Raw genomic sequence first — 22682 nt, forward strand, 5'->3', positions numbered from 1 at the left:
TATCTATATTTTCTGTAACTTCTGATATATGATTTTAATTAATTTTCGTAATTTTTACTCATGGTCGTAAACTGTATAGAATATTTTTTGTTATAAATTGTGTGCAAAATTTGGCCCTACTGAAAACACAAAATTATGTAGGATCTATAAATAGATATTTATGTACATGTTGACAATTAGTTATAACTGTAACAATAAGACTTAAAATGGCACTTATGGTGTATTTTCTTAGTGACTGATGGGATATGGAAGTTTCAAGAAGCATTCTGTAGATCTGTAGATACCTACTGGTTGTGCAAGGTCATGCAAATATAGGTCATTTGTCATAAATCAATAGTGTATGTTGTCACATGGTGTCTATTGCAAACTACAGACACAATATATGGTGTATATAAGTAGAAAATTAAACATTTAGTTTCATTCCAATTTCTGAAGTCATTCACACTTTTAGTGTTCCTGTTGTAAGTCTGTGGATGTATTTTATGACGTACTTAAATATTTTCAAGAGTAAAAACATTTGTTTGGACTGTTCACTGGTGATAGACAGTTTCATTATTTGGAAAATAATATTATTCTGAACTGTTATAAATTATTCAAAAGAATTCTGGACAAAGCCATCTTGACGATGTCACGATTCTTGGAGGACCAGTTCATTTCCAGTACTGAAATTTACAAGGGACTTTTCTTTTGTTTAGGACTTTCATAAACCTTTATAAAAACAAATTTGGATTCACTTTATTACACTGTAAGTTCCTCTCACATTTTTCTTATATCATTTAATAACTAAATTGTTTGTTAAGTTATACAAAACTTGTTGGTTTTGCTTCTTTTCTGTTACTTAAGTTTATGACCACAGAGTCATAACATAGCAATCCAAATGACTTTTATTACTCTATCCTTTCAGTTAGAAATTTATCTCAACAGATGTTACAGGTTGACAATACTGTAATGGGACATGACAGGTGTATACCATAATGACAGTGAACTCCTAATTTTAGCTGATTCAAATGTCAAGTACATGCATTCCAACCTCTTGAAAGATACAAATGTAATTTAAATGGACAAACCCAAATCTGACATCCATACCTTTCAACTCAGTGTGATGTACAAGTGTAATCCATATGGACTGAACCAAATTTCAGATACCGTCCAACCCATACAAGTGTAATGTAAGTGGACTGATCCAAATGAGATCCATACCTTCCAACATAGATGTAAAAGCATTATCTAACTGGACAAAAAGCATAATCTAGCATAAGAACGTGTAATCTACATGTTATACTTCATAATTACAATAAACTGCATGAAAAATTTATATTTCATGTCTTTATTAATGTGACTCTGCAGCTGATTTAAATTTTCATCACAAATCAGCAAAATTCAAACACAAAACATGTACGTGTACAAGTCTATACACAATATACATACACTTTCTGTATGTAACTTCACACTGTGAATGTACATCATGTCAACTCCAGACACCTTGTTAGGTCCTAAACTTGAGTCATTGCATCCTTTATATATCCTTTTAAATTTCTGAGACACTCCTTTTCTAATCCATCACATTTTAAAAATATTTCAGTAATTTAATTTTAATGAGATAAAAACAAAAAAAAAATCACACATTTCCCGACATCTTGTGCCATTATCTATCTAACTGACTAATTCTCTAACCAATCATCTTCATTATGACAAATAATCTGAAGGACAGGTTTTCAGATAATAAAAAAAAAATTTTTCAAGGAAATTCATCATATTCAGCTATATATTTAGGAAAGTATATAAAAGATATGTTTAGTCTTTTAAATATGTAAGTGCTATTCAGGAACCTCTTTTTCTAGAATTGTCTAACATAAAAAATACATGAGGATAATAAATCAATAAATTACAAACAAATTCATTATATTTTGATCAATAAATAAATAAATCGCAAATTCACTTTATCTTTGATCACTATACCTAAAGTCTTAATGCATACACTGGGAAGTATAAGACAGCAATCAACATATAAAAACATGATGCTTACACCAAAATCATAATGGTTGGCAGGTATGGAGTTCCCAGATGTACCAAATTATCAAGTGTCTTTGAAAATATGTCATTACTGTATTTTTCATAATGTGCAAATGATGTTGACAATTCTCTACCTCAAACATCAACTATATATTGATTGTCAACAATCCTGTGTAATACATCAACTGTATATTGATTGTCAACAACCCTGTACCTCATATATCTACAGTATACTGATTGCCAACAATCCTCTACCTAATACATCAACTGTACACTGACTGTCAATAATCCTCTACCTAATACATCAACTGTACACTGACTTCAACAATCCTCTACCTAATACATCAACTGTATTCTGATTGTCAACAATTCTCTACCTAATACATCAACTGTATACTGAGTCTCAACAATCATCTACTTAATATATCAACTGTATATTATCAACAATTCTCTACTAATACATCAAGTGTATACTGATTGTCAACAATACTCTACCTACTACACCAACTGTATACTGACTGTCGACAATCCTCTATCTAATACATCAACTGTATACTGACTGTCAACAATTCTCTACCAAATACATCAACTGTATACTGATTGCCAACAATTCTAAACCTAATACGTCAACTGTATCCTGATTGTCAGCAATCCTCTACCTAATACATCAACTGTTTACTGTCAACAATCCTCTACCTAATAAATCAGCTGCTTACTGTCAACAATTCTCTACCTAATACATCAACTGTATACTGATTGTCAACAACTATGTACCTCATTTATCTACAGTATACTGATTGTCAACAATCCTCTACCTAATACATCAACTGTATATTGTCAACAATCCTCACCTAATAAATCAATTTTATAATGACTGTCAACAATTCTCTACCTAATACATCAACTGTATGTTGATTGTCAACAACTATGTACCTCATTTATCTACAGTATACTGATTGTCAACAATCCTCTACCTAATACATCAACTGTATATTGTCAACAATCCTCACCTAATAAATCAATTTTATACTGACTGTCAACAATTCTCTACCTAATAAATCAACTGTATACTGATTGTCAAAAATCCTGTATCTAATATATCAACTGTATACTATCAACAATTCTCTAATACATCGACCATATGCTGACTGTCAACAATCCTGTACCTAATACATCAACTGTATACTGATTGTCAACAATTCTCTACCTAATACATCACCTGCATATTGATTGTCAACAATTCTCTACCTAATATATCAACTGTATGTTGATTGTCAACAACCTTGTACCTCCTTTATCTACAGTATACTGATTGTCAACAATCCTCTACTTAATACATCAACTGTATATTGTCAACAATCCTCACCTAATAAATTAACTGTATACTGACTGTCAACAATCCTCTACCTGATACATCAACTGTATACTGACTGTCAACAATTCTCTACCTAATACATCACCTGCATACTGATTGTCAACAATTCTCTACCTAATACATCAACTGTATGTTGATTGTCAACAACCATGTACCTCATTTATCTACAGTATACTGATTGTCAACAATCCTCTACCTAATACATCAACTGTATATTGTCAACAATTCTCTACCTAATACATCAACCATATGCTGATTGTCAACAATTCTCTACCTAATACATCAACTGTATACTGTCAACAATCCTCTACCTAATACATCAACTGTATACTGATTGTCAACAATTCTCTACCTAATGCATCAACTGTATACTGATTATCAACAATCCTCTAATATATCAACTGTATGTTGTCACCCTCTACGTAATATATCCACTGCACTGTCAACAATCCTTTACCTCATACATCAACTGTATAATGATTGTCAACAATCCTCTGCCTATCAACTATATAATGATTGTCAACAATCCTGTGTAACACATCAACTGCATATTGTCAACAACCTGTACCTCGTATATCTTTAGCATACTGATTGTCAACAATCCTCTACCTAATACATCAAGTGTATATTAACTGTCTACAATCCTCTGCCTGATTCATTAATTATATAGCAACCTGTATGAAAATAGGTTAACTGAATAACCTGCCCAACTTACCTGGAATCCCATGGTGTGGTGTGAGGTTCTGAATAGTTGGAGCCATGTGTTGAATGTGTGGTGTCATAGCTGTATGTTGTACGGTTGTCATAGCCCCTGTCAAAGACATAACACTAATTTGAATAATGTACTGTATAATGCACAAACTATATTTTACTTATGTTGATCATAATATACTTACAAGGCACCAAATTTTGTGAACATTGTGGATGCTAGAACCCCAAACGTACTGACCAAAGAAATCCATGCAAGAAGATAAAAATGGCAGGTAAAAGAATTTAGAAAGCAACAAAAAGAAATATAATTTTATATCAAAATGCTAAATAATAATAAAACCCACAATAATAAATGAATTCACACTGGATCAATTGTACACTTATGCCAATAAATTTAAATATACTTTTGTAGAGTATTCTTTAATGTGATATGTAAACAAAATATATTCTAACCAAAGTCAAATACAAGCAAAAAGCAAAAGACTCCAGCTGTCTATTTTATTTTCATTTATACTGCAAATGTATTTAGTGGAAATTTATTATATTCATTATAAATTAATACTGTATTTATCTGTGACACAAGCAAACCACACCTGAATGCAGCAAAGACCTTTGCACTTTTTGGAAATTAGTAAGAAGAAACTAATTTTTTGTAGTCAAATATATTTTTTCAAGAATACTTACCCAATTATAATATGATAGGAGAATGCTCACTACCTCACATAATCCATTCCTCCTAAGTTAAATTTAGATTGAAAAAAGGCTAAAAGTTGTCTGCCCACACAGGTGGGAATCAGATGAGAGTGATTTTTCTTGGCACAGAGAGATTGGCACCAGAGTCACATCCATACTTCAGTATTACTGGAATGTGTACTCACTCCATACATGTTGTTGTTGTTGTAGGGTTTAATGCCATTTTTCAGCACATGATAGGCTATACATGGCAGCTAGTATTAATGGTGGAGGAAGAACCCAGAAAAACCCCGGAAAGAACCACCGACCGACAAGAAGCTACTGGCAAGCTTTCTCACATACCCACATCGGCTGAATCTGAGACTCAAACACACAGACAGAAGTGAGATGGCAGTGATCTGTAACGGAGAGCGCTTTAGACCACTCGGTCACTCGGGGCCCCACTCCATAGATGTGCGCATGTCTGATGTACAGCCTGAATCACACCCCCACATTCTGGACATGTAATATGATCATCTCCTGCCAGTTTGAAGCAAATGCCATCTCTACTGATAAAATTTAGTCCTGCCCATTGTGTTAACACCCACAAATCTACAGATGAAATAAGCAAAGTGTTATATGAACTTACATGAAATGGATGCAAAAAAAACCCCAATGCATTTGTCTCTAAAATTACATGTCACGGCTTCTAGTCTGTAAAATTAAACAGCAAGTTACAGAAATCATATGATAGGTCAAGTACACATTATTAGAATGGTAATACTTATAAACAAACCAGGCTGAAATAAGTCAAGCAACTTAATACCATGATAATGGAGATGCTAGCAAATAATATAAAAGTGTATAGATATAACCTGTATGACCATCTTGGTCTGTACAATTACATAGTCAGTAACCAAAAGTGTCACATAAGCATATTACATTGTTAGTGAACAAATAATTGTCACCAAAAATTATATGCACAGCCTTTCTGGTTTGTAATATTATCCAATCAGTGATAACAAACATATAATAGATCAAGCATACAATTTATTAAATGAACAAACTAGTGACCAGAGAAGGTATAACAAAATGGTACCAACCTGCAAGTTTTCTAATGTTATTAGAACAACAATAACAGTGTTGTATAATGTTATACAGCACAGTTGTTGTTCTAATAATGTTAGAAAACTTCATCTCAGACAATATGGACTGAGTACACTTTCCTTACTGGAAAAATTCTAACTTGTTCAGTAGTGAAAGAAATACTATTTGATCCAGTATTTTTGTGAGGTCTCTTAAGTGGAAGTAACAACTGCAGTTTGGATGGGATTTAGTACTAGTCTCTCCATCCAAGAGGAAATCACTCTTGTCTGACTTGCATCTATGTGGGCAGACAACTTTTAGTTTTATTGTAGCTAAAATTTACCTTGGGAGGACTGGATTTGCCAGGCAGTGGTCATACTGCTAAGGTACTATGATCATGCAACATATCTAAAGAAGCAACAATGGTGAATACCCTGATCTACATTATGTAAATGACAGATCTGGGTCTATGTTGATGTTCACAATAAGGTACTCATAAAACAGGCAGATAATGAACAACAGCAAAAAGCATTTCAACCTCTGCACTTTGTTATTTGATCAACTTATAATCTTCATACACAAATTTTTCACAAATCAATTAGATTTAATTATTTCCATTTATTAATCAAATTAAATTTTAATCTGCCAATTAATTTAATTATTAATTTTGACTTGTAGCTTTAATTCACAAATCTCCAAGGCACTACATGTATATATATTAAAGGGCATTTCAGTACCAATGAAGAACCTAAATGTACATGAAGAAACATACAAATATTTACAAAGTGGATCTCACAGAAGACCTCCCCCTTTTAAATTTACCAATGTGACATTCCATAATAATAAGAGAAGTTTACTGATTCAGTATAAAGTTACACAAGAGATGTTTGAATCTCTTAAAAGGTTAATTATACATCACAAAATCAGATTAAGTTTTTTGTTTGTTTGCTTTAAGGGCAGTTTACCATCTTATTCACTATATCATTTATAGGAAATGACATCTATTGCACATCAAAGTGCACAATTGCAAAAAAATTATGACAACATATAGCGTTTATTCTAGGTTGCCCATTTCATGATAATTTATAATTAATAATGTAAACAATTTAAATGATTGTGAGAAAATGACAATAGTATCTGTATCCATACATGTTTCTATTTTCTTAACTCTTTCATATAATACAAAGTTTTTCCCTTTTTCTTCAAATAGTTGTGGATGTGCTACCATACACTTTAAATTCTTCAATAGACCCTAAAATACTATTTAAAAAAAGAAAAAATTGGCATAAATTTTATAAAAGCAGAAGGCGACACTAACCTGTCTGGTGGAACACTGGTGTTGTGAGGTGGAGGATGATAGAAAGCTGAAATAAAAGGGAGATAAGTTATCTAAACTGACTAGATCTCTATATGACAGTAGCTGAACATAGCTGCCAACCCTCCAGGCTTGCAATTAGTGAAAATAGGGATACAAATTAGTTTTTGACATGAATTCATGAAGCAATCTTTGAGTATGGGAATATCTGTCGGAACAAATTTTGAGCATGGTCTCCAGCTGATAAAGGTAGATTGTGTTCAACAAACAAACAATGCTTCAGCGTTGGTAGCGTGCAGGTCTTCTGTCGATGTCTTAAAATATTCCAAAGCTGAAATCTGTTGTGAATTCTTAATTTGCATAACCTCTATGTACTTTTTGCTGTCAATATGCTTCCTCACATCGTCCCTGCTACCATGCCCAATACTAAAATTTGTAGCACACTGTGTGGAAAAAGCATGATGTATATTGGTGTTTGATGGCTGAAAGCACATCCGATTTTTGGTATATTCCGAACTAAACTTCAATTTTTGTGCAATACATTTCTTTTTCTTTGTTGGTGAAGACATTTTCTAGATGTGATGCCGAATGGTAATTCAAATCAGTGTTTGTGGCAAAAGCACGGAGCAAAATTCCCATTAGGCCCCAGTTTCTCTCAAAAGCATTTGTAAAACTACTCTTATACATATAAAAATACTCTAAAATGCTTGCTACTGGGCCAACTGTACCAATCAGCTATAGTTCCACTAATATTTCGACCAGCAGTACTGGACTGTTTTGGCAACTGCTGATATCACGACTAGCGCTTAACGGGAAATTGGTTATTTTATTTTTGCATGTGGTGTGAATCCATGAATCACTGACAAAGTTGTGAAATACATGCCAAAAATGTGGGGTTTGTGAAATTCATGCCAAAATTGTGAGGGTTGGCAGTTATGGTTAAACACTGCTGGAAACCATGTCTTGTATTCACTGATTTATCACTTTTATTCATATTCTTTTTTTTCTCTCTCTTCAAAACTAGAATTTAAAATTTACAAAAATTCAAACAATTAACAAATAATTATTTGTTTAACTGTTTTAAGTTTTACAAGTTGTATATATTTTACAAGTTACAATGGCAGTTCAATAAATCAGATTAGATAACTAGTGAGAAGAGATCAAAAGTAAAAAAAATATGGTGTTTGGTATTTTATGTTTTACAGCAAAGCAATACAATAGGTTCTTTATTAGGAAGGCAACTTGAGTAAACTGCCTTACACCACAGCAGCCAACCTGGGCTGACCCCATGGAAATTATCAACCACGTCCCTTTCCTATCCTTAATCCAACATGTTAAACCAATGAACCAATATGGTTTCTCCATGACTTGCCTTTTAGAATATGTATCTCTATACACAGTGCCTATTTTACATTTATCAAGCCTGCAGAAGGTTAAACAGATAATATTGTGTCTCCTCCATCACTTGCCTTTTAGGATGTGTATGAGGGTGGATAGTGCCTATTCTAATTTTACCAAGCCTGCAGAAGGTTAAGTACATAAGTGGCAGGCAAATCTTATCAGGTCATTTCGATATGCAAATAAACAGGCAAAATTTCTTTTTTCTAGGTCAATGGTTTCTGAGTTCCTGTGCTGACAAGGTTTTCACTAAATGCCCAAATAGTGCAAAAACCTTATTACAAATAGAAAACATTTTAAACAGCAATACAAATTAAAAGTAATGAACAAATATTTATAGCAATTCCTAGCCCAGATGAAGCTATTTGTAAGTAATTCTGATAACAAAGTTTTAAATGAAAAAGTATGAGTGAAAAATAAAATAACAACAATAAAATCAATAAAACAGCAAGAAATGTAATGCATTAATTTGATCCAAATACATTATTAAATTTTATTTGTCTAAATCAAATGAATAAGCTTCATTTTTAAATACATACATATTCCACTTCACCTTCTGAATGCACAATGTAAAACTGTTGCATCTAACCGTATAAAATTCAAAACAAGCTACACCAAAACCCTAAACTACCTGGATGATGTATCACATCTATGCATACTTACGATTGAAGTCAGGAGGTGGTGGATATGGAACTGGAGGAGGTACGCCAATTGGTGGAGGGGCTGAAAAACAATATAAGAAAAATACATGCACTGAATACAGAAAATTAAACATTAAATGCTGAAACTCTAAGTTTATTTCTAGCTGATTCAAAATATAACAATTAGTTTGATGGGATTTGAAAATTGAAATTTCTTGTTTGATAATACTGGTTATAACAGGAAACATCATGTGGCCCTTTCTAATGTAACGTGTTGAATGTTATGTATAATTATATGTAAGCTTAACTTTTGTCCATGGATGTAAACTGTAAACAACATAAAATCGATCCAAAAAGGTAAATCACAACATCAAAAAACAGATCCTGAGGAGACTAAATAATGGCATCCAATTAACTGCAAGGTTTGCAGAGCTATGGTGGTTACAAGATGCATGAATGTGAATGAGGGACTAACAAAGATGGATAAAAACCATGATTACTGTAGGATTCAGGGCCCCTAAAGAAAACCCAAAAACTTTTTAACTGACCTCAGACTCACTAAAGCGACACATAAAGGATAAAGACACTAATATACAAAGGTCTTTAATCAAACAGCCTTCATTTTCATAGTAATAACAGCATTTAGCCATTCTGATTACAGGATGGACATATCAATAGATGTAGGCAAATAATCCTTTGCCCACGGCACTGACCTCCATGTAATCCTGGTGGTGGTGGCATTCCTGGGGGAGGAATGCTGTAGTCAGGAGGTGGCACATGTGTAGGGAACCCTGGAGGGGGCAACCCTGGAGGTGGTGCTGAGGGGTAACGGTTCTTCCCACTGAAATTGCAAGATGAAAAAATGACAATCTATAAAGACAATTTATAATAAAGCATATCTATAAAGGACAGTCAAGAGACATGGCAAGTGATCTATCCAATTTGAAGTGAATGCTCTGCTATCTTCAGAGAACAACTACTTATTCTGAATCAACATTTTCTGCCTGAAAAAAATAAAATCATTTGTAATAACAAATTAAAGTGAATTGTAAAAGTTTCAAGAAAAGTAACAAATAACAGCAGACATGTAATTATTTGCACTTGTACGTTATACAGCCCAAAGTGATCCACTAAACTGGACAAACTCTTGTCTGACCAACAAACAAAACATGCTCAGACATGTTCAGGGCTTATGCCCCCTGGGCTACCTAAAATTGTGGGAACTTCTCCAATGAGTAAGAATTGCCTATGGAAGTAAGAGAGGGATACAACAGCAGAATCCGCCTGGAATCTCCAAAACCATTCAATGTGTCTGTAATATCTGTAATGTGTCTGTAAAATTGTGGGAATCTTCTCCAATGAGTAAGAATTGCCTATGAAAGTAAGAGACGGATACAACAGCAGAATCTGCCTGGAATCTCAAGAACCAGTCAATGTATATGTAATACAAAAGTAATGTGTTGCTAAGACAACACATGTTACTGATTGACTGAACTATATTCAGTGCAGACTAAAATGTGAATCACAACATGTATAATAACAGCATGTTGTACTGGGTGGTCTAAGTAGAAAAAGTCCAAAAATGTGTAAAATTCATGAAAATATTGACAAAATTCACAAATAAATATATACCACCTTTAGAGGAATGATTAATACACAAATCCAAATTTCTGGATGGATGGTTAAAATTCACATCAATACTGGCATGGATTTATAGGTGGTTTCTTGTACTATGTTCACTGTACAAAAGCAAAGCTCGAAAACTAGTGACACCTGATGGAAGGTTGAGGAGGTAAACTACAAGAGTTATTGCCCTTTCTGCGTGTGATATAGAAAAAACAAGTTGTTTTAGTAAGACTGGACATGTGAGGAAACAGGCTTATATTCCTATTGTTAATGTGATCGGGCAACATATTCAAAGAAGAAAGGTGTCTGTTACATGCAAGAGTCTTTCATTATGATGTTCAGATTATTCTGAGTGTCCATTATGAACAGATGTACTGTACTTTGAGATATCCTTGAATGCAGGCTTCATTGCATATTTCTCAAAAATAAGAATTACAACTGTACATATGTAGTTGACAAGATAATTTCACTGCAGTTAAATATGGAGGAATCTTCTAACCCTGCCAAGCAATAATTCCAAAACTGTCACATGTCTGCCAGATACATGGTTTGCTGACCACCTTCAATCAACAACTTGCCAGAATTTAGTAGTCAAGTTCCATTAATCAGCTTGCCTTCTTAATTAGTCTTTTTTTAATTATAATAAATTAGTGCTGTTCCAATTAAACACATATGGTACCAATGGAAGAAAAAAATGCATGCCAGGGTACTCTACCTGTTTAAAGAGTTTATATGAAAATACAAAATTCAAAATTTCATCTACAAGTAACTAATCCACATTAAAAGTGCTTTCCCTCTGTCCCAAGAATATTTTACTGGAACAGGCCTTAATCTCACTGGCAGATTCTATATCAATTATCCATTTACTAATGCAGTTGATGGACACTGTATTATAATTCATAGAGTGCCTCTTGAAAAAATTAAAAGTAATACTCTTGCTGCCCCAGATAAAAAATTATCATCATAAACACAAGATCAAAACCTTTCTTTAAAAAACACTCATCTTTTATCATAAGATTACGTTTCAAAATACAGCACTGAGATGATGTTCATACTCACTAGTCTGTACTGCCAGCTACTGGGATAGGTTGCTGATCCTGATCAGCAGTTGGTCGCCTAGAGTCACGAGCTGTACCACCAATCACATCTATAGTTCCACCCAATTTCCTTGGGGCTTGACTTGATGTTGTCACTGTCCTGTTAGTGAGAACCTTAACTGTCTGCGTTGGTTGAGTACCTAGGCAGAGTGGGCAAAATCGATCCTGATCAGCTGTTTTACTAAATTAAACTACAAATGACTATTTCAATTGGCATGTTCTCCAAAAAGTTAATGTAATGGCCAGAATCTGTGTTGTTCTAACATATCACATAATCCTTGTATGTCTCACCTAAGTCCATATGATTTTCAGTATAATCCTAGTATGTCTCACCTGTGCCCCATACAATTCTCAGTATAGCCCATGGATGTCTCACATGTATCTATATTATTGCCAGTATAATCTCTGAATGTTTCACCTGTGTCCATGATTTTCAGTATAATCCCTGTACACTCACCTGAGTCCATATGATTGTCAGGATAACCACTCTACATCTCATGTGTCCATACTGTTGTCACTAATAACTCCTGTATGTCTCACCTGTACCCATCTGATTATCAGTATAACCATTTATCAAATGTCCCAGGGAACCTACTGTCTTACCTGTGTCTGATTGTCAGTATAAACCCTCTATCTCAACTCTGTCCTATATGATTGTCAGTATAACCCCTGTATGTCTCACTGGTGTCAGTATAATTGTTATTACAACCCCTGTATGTCAGACTTGTATTACAACAATTGTCAGTATAAACCCTGTACATCTCAATGGTGTCTGTATGACTGTCAGTATAACCCGTCTATTCTTCACCTGTGTACATACTGTTGTCAGTATAACCCATTTATGTCTCACCTGTGTTGGTATGATCATCAGTATAAATCCTGTATCTGAATTTCATACATACAACTTTACAATGTTAACAACAGTGCAGATCTTCTCAGTGAGATGTCTGTTATTCTTCTATAAGCTGAACCAACTATCATTAAGCATAACAAAATATCCTAAACTCTAATTTTTGACTTGGAAAACATATTAGAAAAGCTTAAAGGTATGGCCTGATGCTACAAAGGCACAAAACATTAAACCAGAAAGTTCACTCCAGCCATAATAATTTCCACTTTAATTCATAACCCCACTCCATCCAATAAATGTAACTGTCACCATTCCTGCTTTTGCCAAGCATGGTCAAGTAAACAAATATTATTTTTATTCTTCTATGTTAAAGTTTGATTATTTGTGGTTTAAATGAACAATCATGGATCAAAGCATCTGCAGTAAGTTGTTGTTGTTGTTGTTGTTGTGGGGTTTAACGTCATTTTTCAGCACGATAGGCTATACATGGCAGCCAGTATTAATGGAGGAGGAAGAACTCGGAAAACCCCGGAAAGAACCAACGACCCACGAGAAGCTACTGGCAAGCTTTCTCACATGTTCTGCAGTAAGTAATGCAAACTTAGTTTTGGTTTCCTAACAACTCCACTGAGTCTAAAACCTGGATCTGGACCAAACAAAGACAAGCCAAGATTTTAGGTTCTGAATCACTTTCATATGATTTGCAAATGTTTCACAAGTAAAGAATTTAGGGGTCGTTTCAATAAGGCTTAAAATAAAATCATGGGGGATAACAGGTCTGATAATATTTAAGTAGGCAAGAAAAGCATAACAGTATCTCGCCACATATCTGGACCAACAGTAATATTATCCTATATTTTTAGCTGAATGCAACTGAGTTTTAATGCAAACTGGAATATATTATGTACAATGATGAAGAATGCTTTCTGTTTATGCAGGTCAGACAGGCATATCTGCATATATCCTTTAGGCTTACTGTAATATTATACCCAAATTTCAGTTAAATGCTGCAAAAAATGAAAAATAAATGTGACTTTCAAAAGCTTCAACACAATACTTGAATGCTGTTCACAATGACGAACAAAGTATTGCTTAAGCAGATGATCAAGAAAGGCAACAACTAAATTATAACATCTGATTGGCATCTTGTTTATTTCTCCACCCTTCTACATACATGAACCCCAACTACATCATTATAAGGAGGAAAAGCTGTATAAATCTTAACAAATGCAACATCAAACTTTAACATTGTTCACCATGATGCTGCAGGTAAGACTTGGTGTAACAGGATTTCCTAGTATGTTATGGCATAAATTATAGACCTATAGCAATATTATTAAGAGTTTTACTTGAATGAAGCAACTTGTGTAGAAAAGATCTGGCTTTAAAAAAACATTAAGATGTAAAACTTGAACATTGTTGTCACTGCTGCTGGAATAGTGATTACTGTATCTCACAATACTTATTATACAGGTGAAAGAGCAAACCTGTCCTGTCTCTCAGATATATTAGTTCTTAGCTTCTTGATATACCACTCCCAATGTCTGGTATATATTTATCATGTTGATATTTCTGCTATTTCACAAGAAGATCCATGGAATTATTTTGTCTTTTTAAGAAATTTGTCAAAAACATTTGGAAATGAAGCTGTGGTCAGATGTAACATGTAGCTTTGGGAAAATCAATTAATGAGGTAAGGGTCATACTCCTAAGGTATTATGATCAGGTAACATATCTGAAGAAAAAAGCATGGATACCTCATACAATTACATGAAAACAACCAAAAACACAAAACCTTAAAAAGGTATGATGAACAGACAGACAAAGGTAAGACTACATGGCCCTAATACTACCATGGTTGGGCTCCTAACTCAGCTATCTAAGCCAATGTTAATCACTAACCTGGTGGATGAAGTTCAGATTTGGTATCAGCAGTTGTTACTCTAGGAACTGTGGAAGTCTGGATAAAAAAAAGAAAGCTTATGGTTACAAATTGGCATATATCAATATTGTATATCAAATACTGGAATAAAGTATATATTTGTACACTTTTGAAGAAAAATGCATTTGTCAGTTCATCCTGGAGAGGCATCTGATGAGGAATGCTATTTATTTCCTTCACATATGAATCACTTTTATGCTGGATCTACATCAGTGGTTAGTAGCAACACTGAAATCCATACAAATTGGTATGCCAATTGTACAACTAAAGATAAAGTATTATTTTCATAAAGCCAAGAAACAGCATTAATTTTGAGTTGGAATATGTACCACTGCCAGATACATCCTTATTTAAAAAGTCCCAGAGGGTAATAATTTATGACGTGGCATAATGTTTGTTCTTGCTTTTAGGGTTTAACACCATTTTTCATCACAAGAGAGGCTATACATGGCAGACAGTATTAACAGTGGAGGAAGAACCCGGGAAAACACCAGAAAGAACCACCGACCTAAGAGAAGCTACCAACAAGCTTTCTCACATATCCACATTGGCTGAGCCTGAGACTCGAACCCACGCAGACAGAATGATGTGGCATAATAATTACTAAACAAGGTCACCAAACTTGTCATGCTGTCCAATCTAGAATAATTTTCATATTTGCCCTGAAATACAAATTTAAAGACCCAAAGAAAAATGAGCTGCACAGGCTAAATAACCATTCCAACTAACCCCGATTTCTTACTGTATTTTATTCCATGACATGAACAAACCTATTTCTGTAATCTGGGAATAAAATCTTAGCCTTTACATGTGTTCATTTTATTTTAACCATCTGACTAAAAAAGAATTATAATTAATTTTTATAATTTCAGTGCACACATATCAATACAGTGTCTGGTAGCTTTAACTTTTATTCACGATACTCTCTCCTTAAAACTGATATGTTGTGAATAACTAAGGATACAGAGAATACAAAAAAGCATTGGGTATTCAAATAGTAATACTGAAAATGAAAGGAAGAACAGCAAATGATATTACATGAAAATGAGATTTAATATTTATTCCAATAAATTCTTCATTAAATTAAAACTGTTGTTGAAATTTTTTAGATCTGCATGAAAGCATGACTGATTTTAGTCACGTGTGCCTAATCCCAATGAACAAAATGACTAAAATCCTACAACAATTGCTTGAAGCACAATTACTAATGAAACACTAGGTATATACATTCATTACAGCAAATTTCTGAAGCTCACACTTCACAGATTCTGGGACAAACCAGTGAATCTGGATCAAGTCAATCACGTCTACGGTACACTGCTGGTAAATAATCCTGACAGAATTGAATTATGCCAAGTCCAGCATTCTCAAAGCCAAGGATAATTACATCAGTTCTTTCACACCTTTTTGCACAAGTTGCAATTATCCATTCAGCTTAAATTAATATTGACTGATGAAGTTTTAAGTAAAATCTAGTGGCTTAAGTTTGTTTGCACATGAGGCAGGCTCAAACAAAGGAATGATTCCACCGATTTTTAATATATTTAGCATCTTCAGACTTCACTGGACTCTGAACACACAACAAATTTGTCCATCAATTGCCAAATGCAACGAAAAAGGAACAGCTCCTTACATGCTTCGCTTGTATGTGAAATTGTAACATTACCTGAGCCTAACAGTACCTGAACCAACATCTAAGTCGAATTCACCATTCTGAAGCCACTGTGTTAATGACATGGCTGTCAAAAATTAATTGATGGTGCTTTATGCCAGAGATGATACGCATTTTCTTTTAAAACCAATTAGCTTACAGTTGCTGGCCAAGTCAGTTCCTTGTGATGTTGAGTGTAAATGGTTGATCTTGTCAGGTGTTTCATTGTGCTCATACCAGTAGCATTATTGCTTTATCGATTGAAATTACTACCATTTGTTGTCCGTATACTCTTGTTCTTTTGTGTTCTTTTGGGAGCATTTTGGAAGTCAATCAACAAAATTAAATACCTACAAATATGCCAACTTTGATATACAAAACCACAAATTTAAGTAACCATGAAAATGACTTTTTCTCTCTCAAAAAACCACAAAAGCTAAGACCCATGAAAAATACAACAGGGCACTATTTGATGAATAAAAGTTAATTAACTGTTATTTAAAACAAGGTAACATTTTACATGCAATGTCTTCTGAATGGGACAAAATCTTGTGGGGAATAAAAGCCAATTGAATGTTACTTAAAACAAGGTAACATTCTACATGCAACGTCTTATGAATGGAACAAAATCTTGTGGGGAATAAAAGCCAAATGGAACGTCATTTAAAACAAGGTCACACCCTACTTGTTATGTCTTTTATCTAGAATACAATCTTGTTGGAAAAAAGCCAATGAACTGTTTCTAACAACAAGGTCAAAGTCTACTTGTCACGTCCTTAATTGATAATGCAATCTTGTAGGAATAAAAGCTAATGACCTGTTATCTAAAACAAGATTACACCCTGCATGTCATGTCTTCTATGTAGAAGCAATCCTTTTGGAATAAAAACCAATGAACTGTTATTTAAAAAAGGTAACCCCCACTTTCATGTCTTCAATCTAGAACACAATCTCGTAGGAAAAAAGCAAATGCAGTGTTATATAAAACAAGATTATATTCTACTTCTAAATCAAGGTCACAGCCTACTTGTCATGGCCTCTATGCAAAATACATTTGTAGGAATAAAAAAGAATGAACTGTTTTTTAAAATAAGACACACCCTACTTCTCATGTTTTCTATTTAGAAAACAATCTGGTAGCTATTTAAATGTTATATAAAACAAGTTCACAACCTATGTGTCATGTCTTCAATCTAGAATACAGCCTTGTAGAAATGAAAACAAGTGAACAAAACAAGGTCATACCCTACTTGGTGTGTCTGCTATCTACAATACAATCTTGAAGGAATAAAAACTAATTAATTGTTATGTAAAACAAGGTCACATGCTATTTGTCATGCCTTCTAGTCTTCCATGTAGACTAATTACTTGTTGGGAAAAAAACCCATCTAAAATATGATCTTGTAGGAATAAATGTCAATGAACTGCTTTAAAGAGAATTCTCAATGGAATGGAAATCATTTTTCTTTGAAAACTTGTAACTAAACCTTAAGTTAAAAATCCCAGCAATCATATACAACAACAAGAATTGGGAAGACATGGAAATGTAAAAGTACATAAAGTAACATGCTCACACAGACACACAAAAAAAAAACATTTCTAAGAGATTCTCTTGATGATTTTCTTTCAAATAACCTCCTACAAATGTCACATGTGAATCAAAGATAAACTGTTGTAGTCCACTGAGTGTCCTTTATGGACAGTCTTCACTATGTCTTCAAAATTAATAAACTGTAACATTAATAAGCATTCATTCTCATATGAACAAGACAGAAAAATACAAAGTTGTACCAGAACAATTGTAAATTGATGCCATTGCATTTTAATGATAATCATTACAGTTTATAAAAAAATAGCTAAATCTTTTGGACTTCTTTTTACAGTGAAAATCCTAACTAGTTCTTAAATGAAGTGGATTCTATTAACATAGAAAATAATAATGAATAGTGACAAAAAAAATGATAAGGACAAACTTACATATATCCTTGTGCCTCCTGAAGTAGCCATCTCTCTCATTCTTTTCTGTTTCTCACAGTACTGCTTCCAAGTCTCTTCATTAAAGCCATAGTTAAAGTAATCAGTTATGTCAGCACCTGCAAGACAAAATAGACACATTTATTTACTTACTGTACAAGGCAATCTGATCATGATACACTAATAAATTCAATTTGTATGTTTTTGTGGTGAATTTTAAGCATTTATTATGCATAAATACAATGAATGCATTTTCTTTGGTAATCAATTTTGTACTTTTGCCAGAACAAATTATCCAACATTTCTGCTAGTTCTTTAAATCACAATCATTTGTTATTGGGCCTTCAAATTTGCAATTTGTAACAACCAAAACATCTGCAAAAATGGGCACCCTACATATAAAATAGATTCCCAGTATTACTAAAATAATCAAACATAAAATATTAGAAACATGATGATTTTAATTAATACAACTACAACCATCTCAGATATTAATATAGTCTGTATATGCTGGCTATATGTGGCAGACAAACTAACATCACTGTATTATGATTGAGCAATAACCTGTTTACAACATAAACATTAAACCTTACTTGGTTGATATTAATGTTCAATCCCTCTTTTCATATTGCATACAGAGATGAGGACCCTCTTGGTGTTTTTGCTCATGTATGCATGTCTATTTTCTCATACTCACCAAAGGAAACCTCTGAATATTTAAATTTGTTTTGAATTTCATTCAAGCTGTGTAGATGAAAAATATTTGGAAATGGGAAAATAGGGTGTATGTAATAAATAGAAAACTGTATGTGTATTCTGTACCCATGAGTAGAAAAATAAAACTTGTTTCGTATGGCATATGAATACATATGAAGCCTGGAAGCATCAACAAATTCCTTCAAAACATATGTTTTCTCTGCCAATTCAGAACAAACATGTGCATATAATGCCACACAACTGTGAAGAATGCATACTTAAATTGGCTGTCACATAATGCCACAGCAGATGAATGTCTATGATGATCATTCTACTGATGATAATTGAGCAAACTGCATTATCCTAAAAAAAAGTTGTGCACTATACTGATTTCTGGGTCACGTTATTGCCGATATGGATGGATACTGCAAAAGTTCATATTTTTTCAGGATCAGAATAATTATTTTCAAATTTTTGCCTCTATTACTTATTCTTCAATTTAAAAATGTTCAGAGTATTTGAAAACACTACAAGCTGGAGGAATAAATTATGTAAAGTCACTATAATAATGATGGATAGTATAATATTTGTGTAACATTTAGCAATTTTCTGAGTGATTTTCTTCATGCATGGATTTTTTTCTAAAATTAAAATCTGGGTCTATGCCTTTTTCACAATTCAATGCACACAGTACAGAATACCCTGCCTGACATGAAATTTTTGCTCACCTGGTTTTCTCCAAGGTTTATCCTCTGACTGAAGGCTGTCAATGTCAAACTCATAGATAGACACCCCATTGATTGTTCCCACTCCATCCAGATCTATACCTTTCTGGGTCCCTGTCACACCACCTGAACTCTTCTGGTTTAAACCTAAATTGTGGACAGAGAAATACTTCAATTCTGTTGCAAAACTAAAAGATTATCCAAGTAAGTGCAATAGTTAGTAAAAATATAATTAAATGATAAAACAAATAAACAATCCAGTATAATTTAATCAATGAATTTAATAGGAAAATGAAGTTAATAATGGTTGAACCATAATTATATAGCTCCATGATATTTGTACAATCAAACCTGTGTCACCATGGGGATTGGCCTAAACTGACCATTACAGACTGAAGGCCCTTATAAAAAAGATAATCAAATGTGGGCAAAAAAAGAAAAAGAGCAAGAAAAAGAAATCCTTTTATAAATAAATTATGTCTCTCTGATTATACTTACCTGATCACATTATGTTAGGATACTCTCTTTGCTACCATCCGGTAAGATGAAAAACATCCTTCCATATATATATATATATATATATATATATATATATATATATATATATATATATATATATATATATATATACCCTACTACCCACCAGGTGGCCACCATTATACCATTATACCAGTTTTTACTTAAGTGAAACCATAAAGAATGCTTGCATTAAGGGGAGGAGTGGAGGGATTATTTGTGATGTGATCAGGTAAGTCTCATCGGAGAAACATAATTTACAACAACAAAAATGCTTTCTCCATCAAATACATTACCTGATTACATTACACTATAAAATAGGTAAGAGGAATAGGAAATGCTGATTATCCTACCTCTACCTGTGTCACCCAGTGGAAACTTAATTGCTCTATTAAAAGAATTAACTTCTCCTAATGTTAGCTTGGCACAACAATAGACAATATGTACATGTGAAAGGGAGACCGGTAAGATTCCACACTTGATTATTGTTTCATGATCAAAAATTTCCCAGGCAAAATCGGCAAAAATGGCAAATTCATATCTAAATCTAAGGTTGTGCTTTCATGAATGAGGAGTGCTCACTGTGCAAAAAACATTAACCCAACAAGAATCAGTTCTCTCCTAAGCAATGCCATGTCATGCAAATGGAAGCTAGAAAAGGCAGACTGGGCCCATGTGACTCCTGCCATGTTCCGAATTAAGACATTATGTTCAAGACCAGACTGATTAAGTCACTCAGAAAAATCAGATAAAAATATTAAAATAAATCTGTCCAATAAGAGTCATCTTTTTTAATATCACCATTTATCTCTCTTCAATTTAAATATATTACCAGCCTTGTGATATTATGTAATTAATAAATAAAAGGTCAAGGTGACCGTCTATATGTACATGTATTATTACAGAAAAAGATATTTAAGGATATGAGCCTCTGCATTTCTGAACCTGCATGTGTGCTAATTCTAGTAATGTATGTTCCAACTCAAGAGAGTTAAAGGACTTAAATTCCAACAATAAAACGTCTATTTTTTTCTTCTCAGTTACAACTAGGATAAGCTCTCAAAAGAGCCTTTTTCCTAAAATATAACTTACATTATTAACCAATCCTGATCAGCCAAACCCATATATACTCTATTTTAGGTTGACCAATTTCCAAACTGGTTCCCATTTTTCCATATAATTAGTACAGTGTCAGAGGTCTCACTAGGATTTTAAAACTAGGAGTCCAGGACTCCCATTTAGGCAAAAATAGGAGTCCCACAAGCAGAAGTTGTAGTCCCCTCCCAAAAAAGTATGCAAATTAGAAGAACTATTGGTTGCCACTGAGTTTAATTTCTACATTCTTTATAACACCAACATAGCTCTTGTTTGCCATCAGAGTGAGACTAAATATGGTCAGTCCAATCATTCCAAAGAATGTCTTATTCCAAGCACTAAGCTAGGCATCACACACTTTCTTACACTTAGCTACTGTCCCATCCGAACTATCAGTTCTTGCAATCTGAGTACTCTTCTGAATCTCATTACAGTCTTCGTCAGTTTGCCATTTAACCCCAAAATACTTATCTAAATTTGCGAATGGCATTTTGTTTAAGACTCAACATGTCTTGATTCTGAGGTCACATGCACTGCTTATTCTGCTATGCTCAGAAATTAACACAGTAATAAAATACAAATTTGTTTATTTGATCTACTCTTTTACATGACCACATGTACATCTCTGGGTCTTTCTGCCTCTGAATTCAATCACAGTAAATATCAATACATTGTCCCACCCAGCTGCCAGTCAAAGCCTTTGAACCTGCTACCCAGCTATTGCATGATGTTCTTTTGATGTACTCTTATAAAGGCAACATGTACATCAATGGGTCTTTCAGCCACTAAATTCTGTCATTGTAAATATCAGCACAGCTAATTAATCAACACATTTTCCCACTAAGCAGGTGGCTGAAGCAAGATGGACAAGTCTTTGAATTTTGCCACCCACCTATTACATGCGTATGGAGGACTCACACCTAAGTGATTTTCAGCGTCCAAATATGTGTGATTAAGTGTTTCCGAGACCTCTGAGTGTATCCAACAGTGGTTATCTAGTGGGTAGAAGCAGGAGTTACTTCCCTTAGACCATGATCATAAAATATATCAACAGAAAAAGAGAAAGCGATCATGAAATGTACTTGATTGGAAATAAGAGAAATTGCAGTTATTATTTTCAATTTTGAGCTTAAAGGAAATAGACCATATATATTTTTGTTTGTTTCAACATACAAGGGCTATTTCATTTAGATCTACCTTGAGGGGAGAGACACTTATATTTCCTTAGGGGGAACCATCAACACAAAAGAAACTTAATCTGCCAGTAAATGAGTGCTTATGGAATACCCCTATAAGACA

At 33.7% G+C, this 22682-nt stretch overlaps 1 protein-coding gene across 2 annotated transcripts in view; it reads right to left on the reverse strand.

The window, feature by feature from the left end:
• Nucleotides 1-22682, reverse strand: part of LOC149797691 (uncharacterized) — a 53220-nt gene that overhangs the window by 13969 nt on the left and 16569 nt on the right. For both annotated transcript variants that reach the window (XM_089962614.1, XM_089962613.1), the window contains exons 6-13: nt 19776-19919; nt 18355-18470; nt 14687-14744; nt 11897-12074; nt 9925-10052; nt 9234-9293; nt 7176-7221; nt 4104-4199 (exon numbers count right to left, since the gene is read on the reverse strand). In XM_089962614.1, the coding sequence (XP_089818740.1) occupies nt 4104-4199; nt 7176-7221; nt 9234-9293; nt 9925-10052; nt 11897-12074; nt 14687-14744; nt 18355-18470; nt 19776-19919 (826 nt within the window). The remainder of the gene's footprint in view (nt 1-4103; nt 4200-7175; nt 7222-9233; nt 9294-9924; nt 10053-11896; nt 12075-14686; nt 14745-18354; nt 18471-19775; nt 19920-22682) is intronic.

The sequence above is a fragment of the Sinohyriopsis cumingii genome, chromosome 6, assembly GCF_028554795.1.
Source record: "Sinohyriopsis cumingii isolate HCF-2022 chromosome 6, ASM2855479v2, whole genome shotgun sequence".
NCBI lineage: Eukaryota > Metazoa > Mollusca > Bivalvia > Unionida > Unionidae > Sinohyriopsis > Sinohyriopsis cumingii.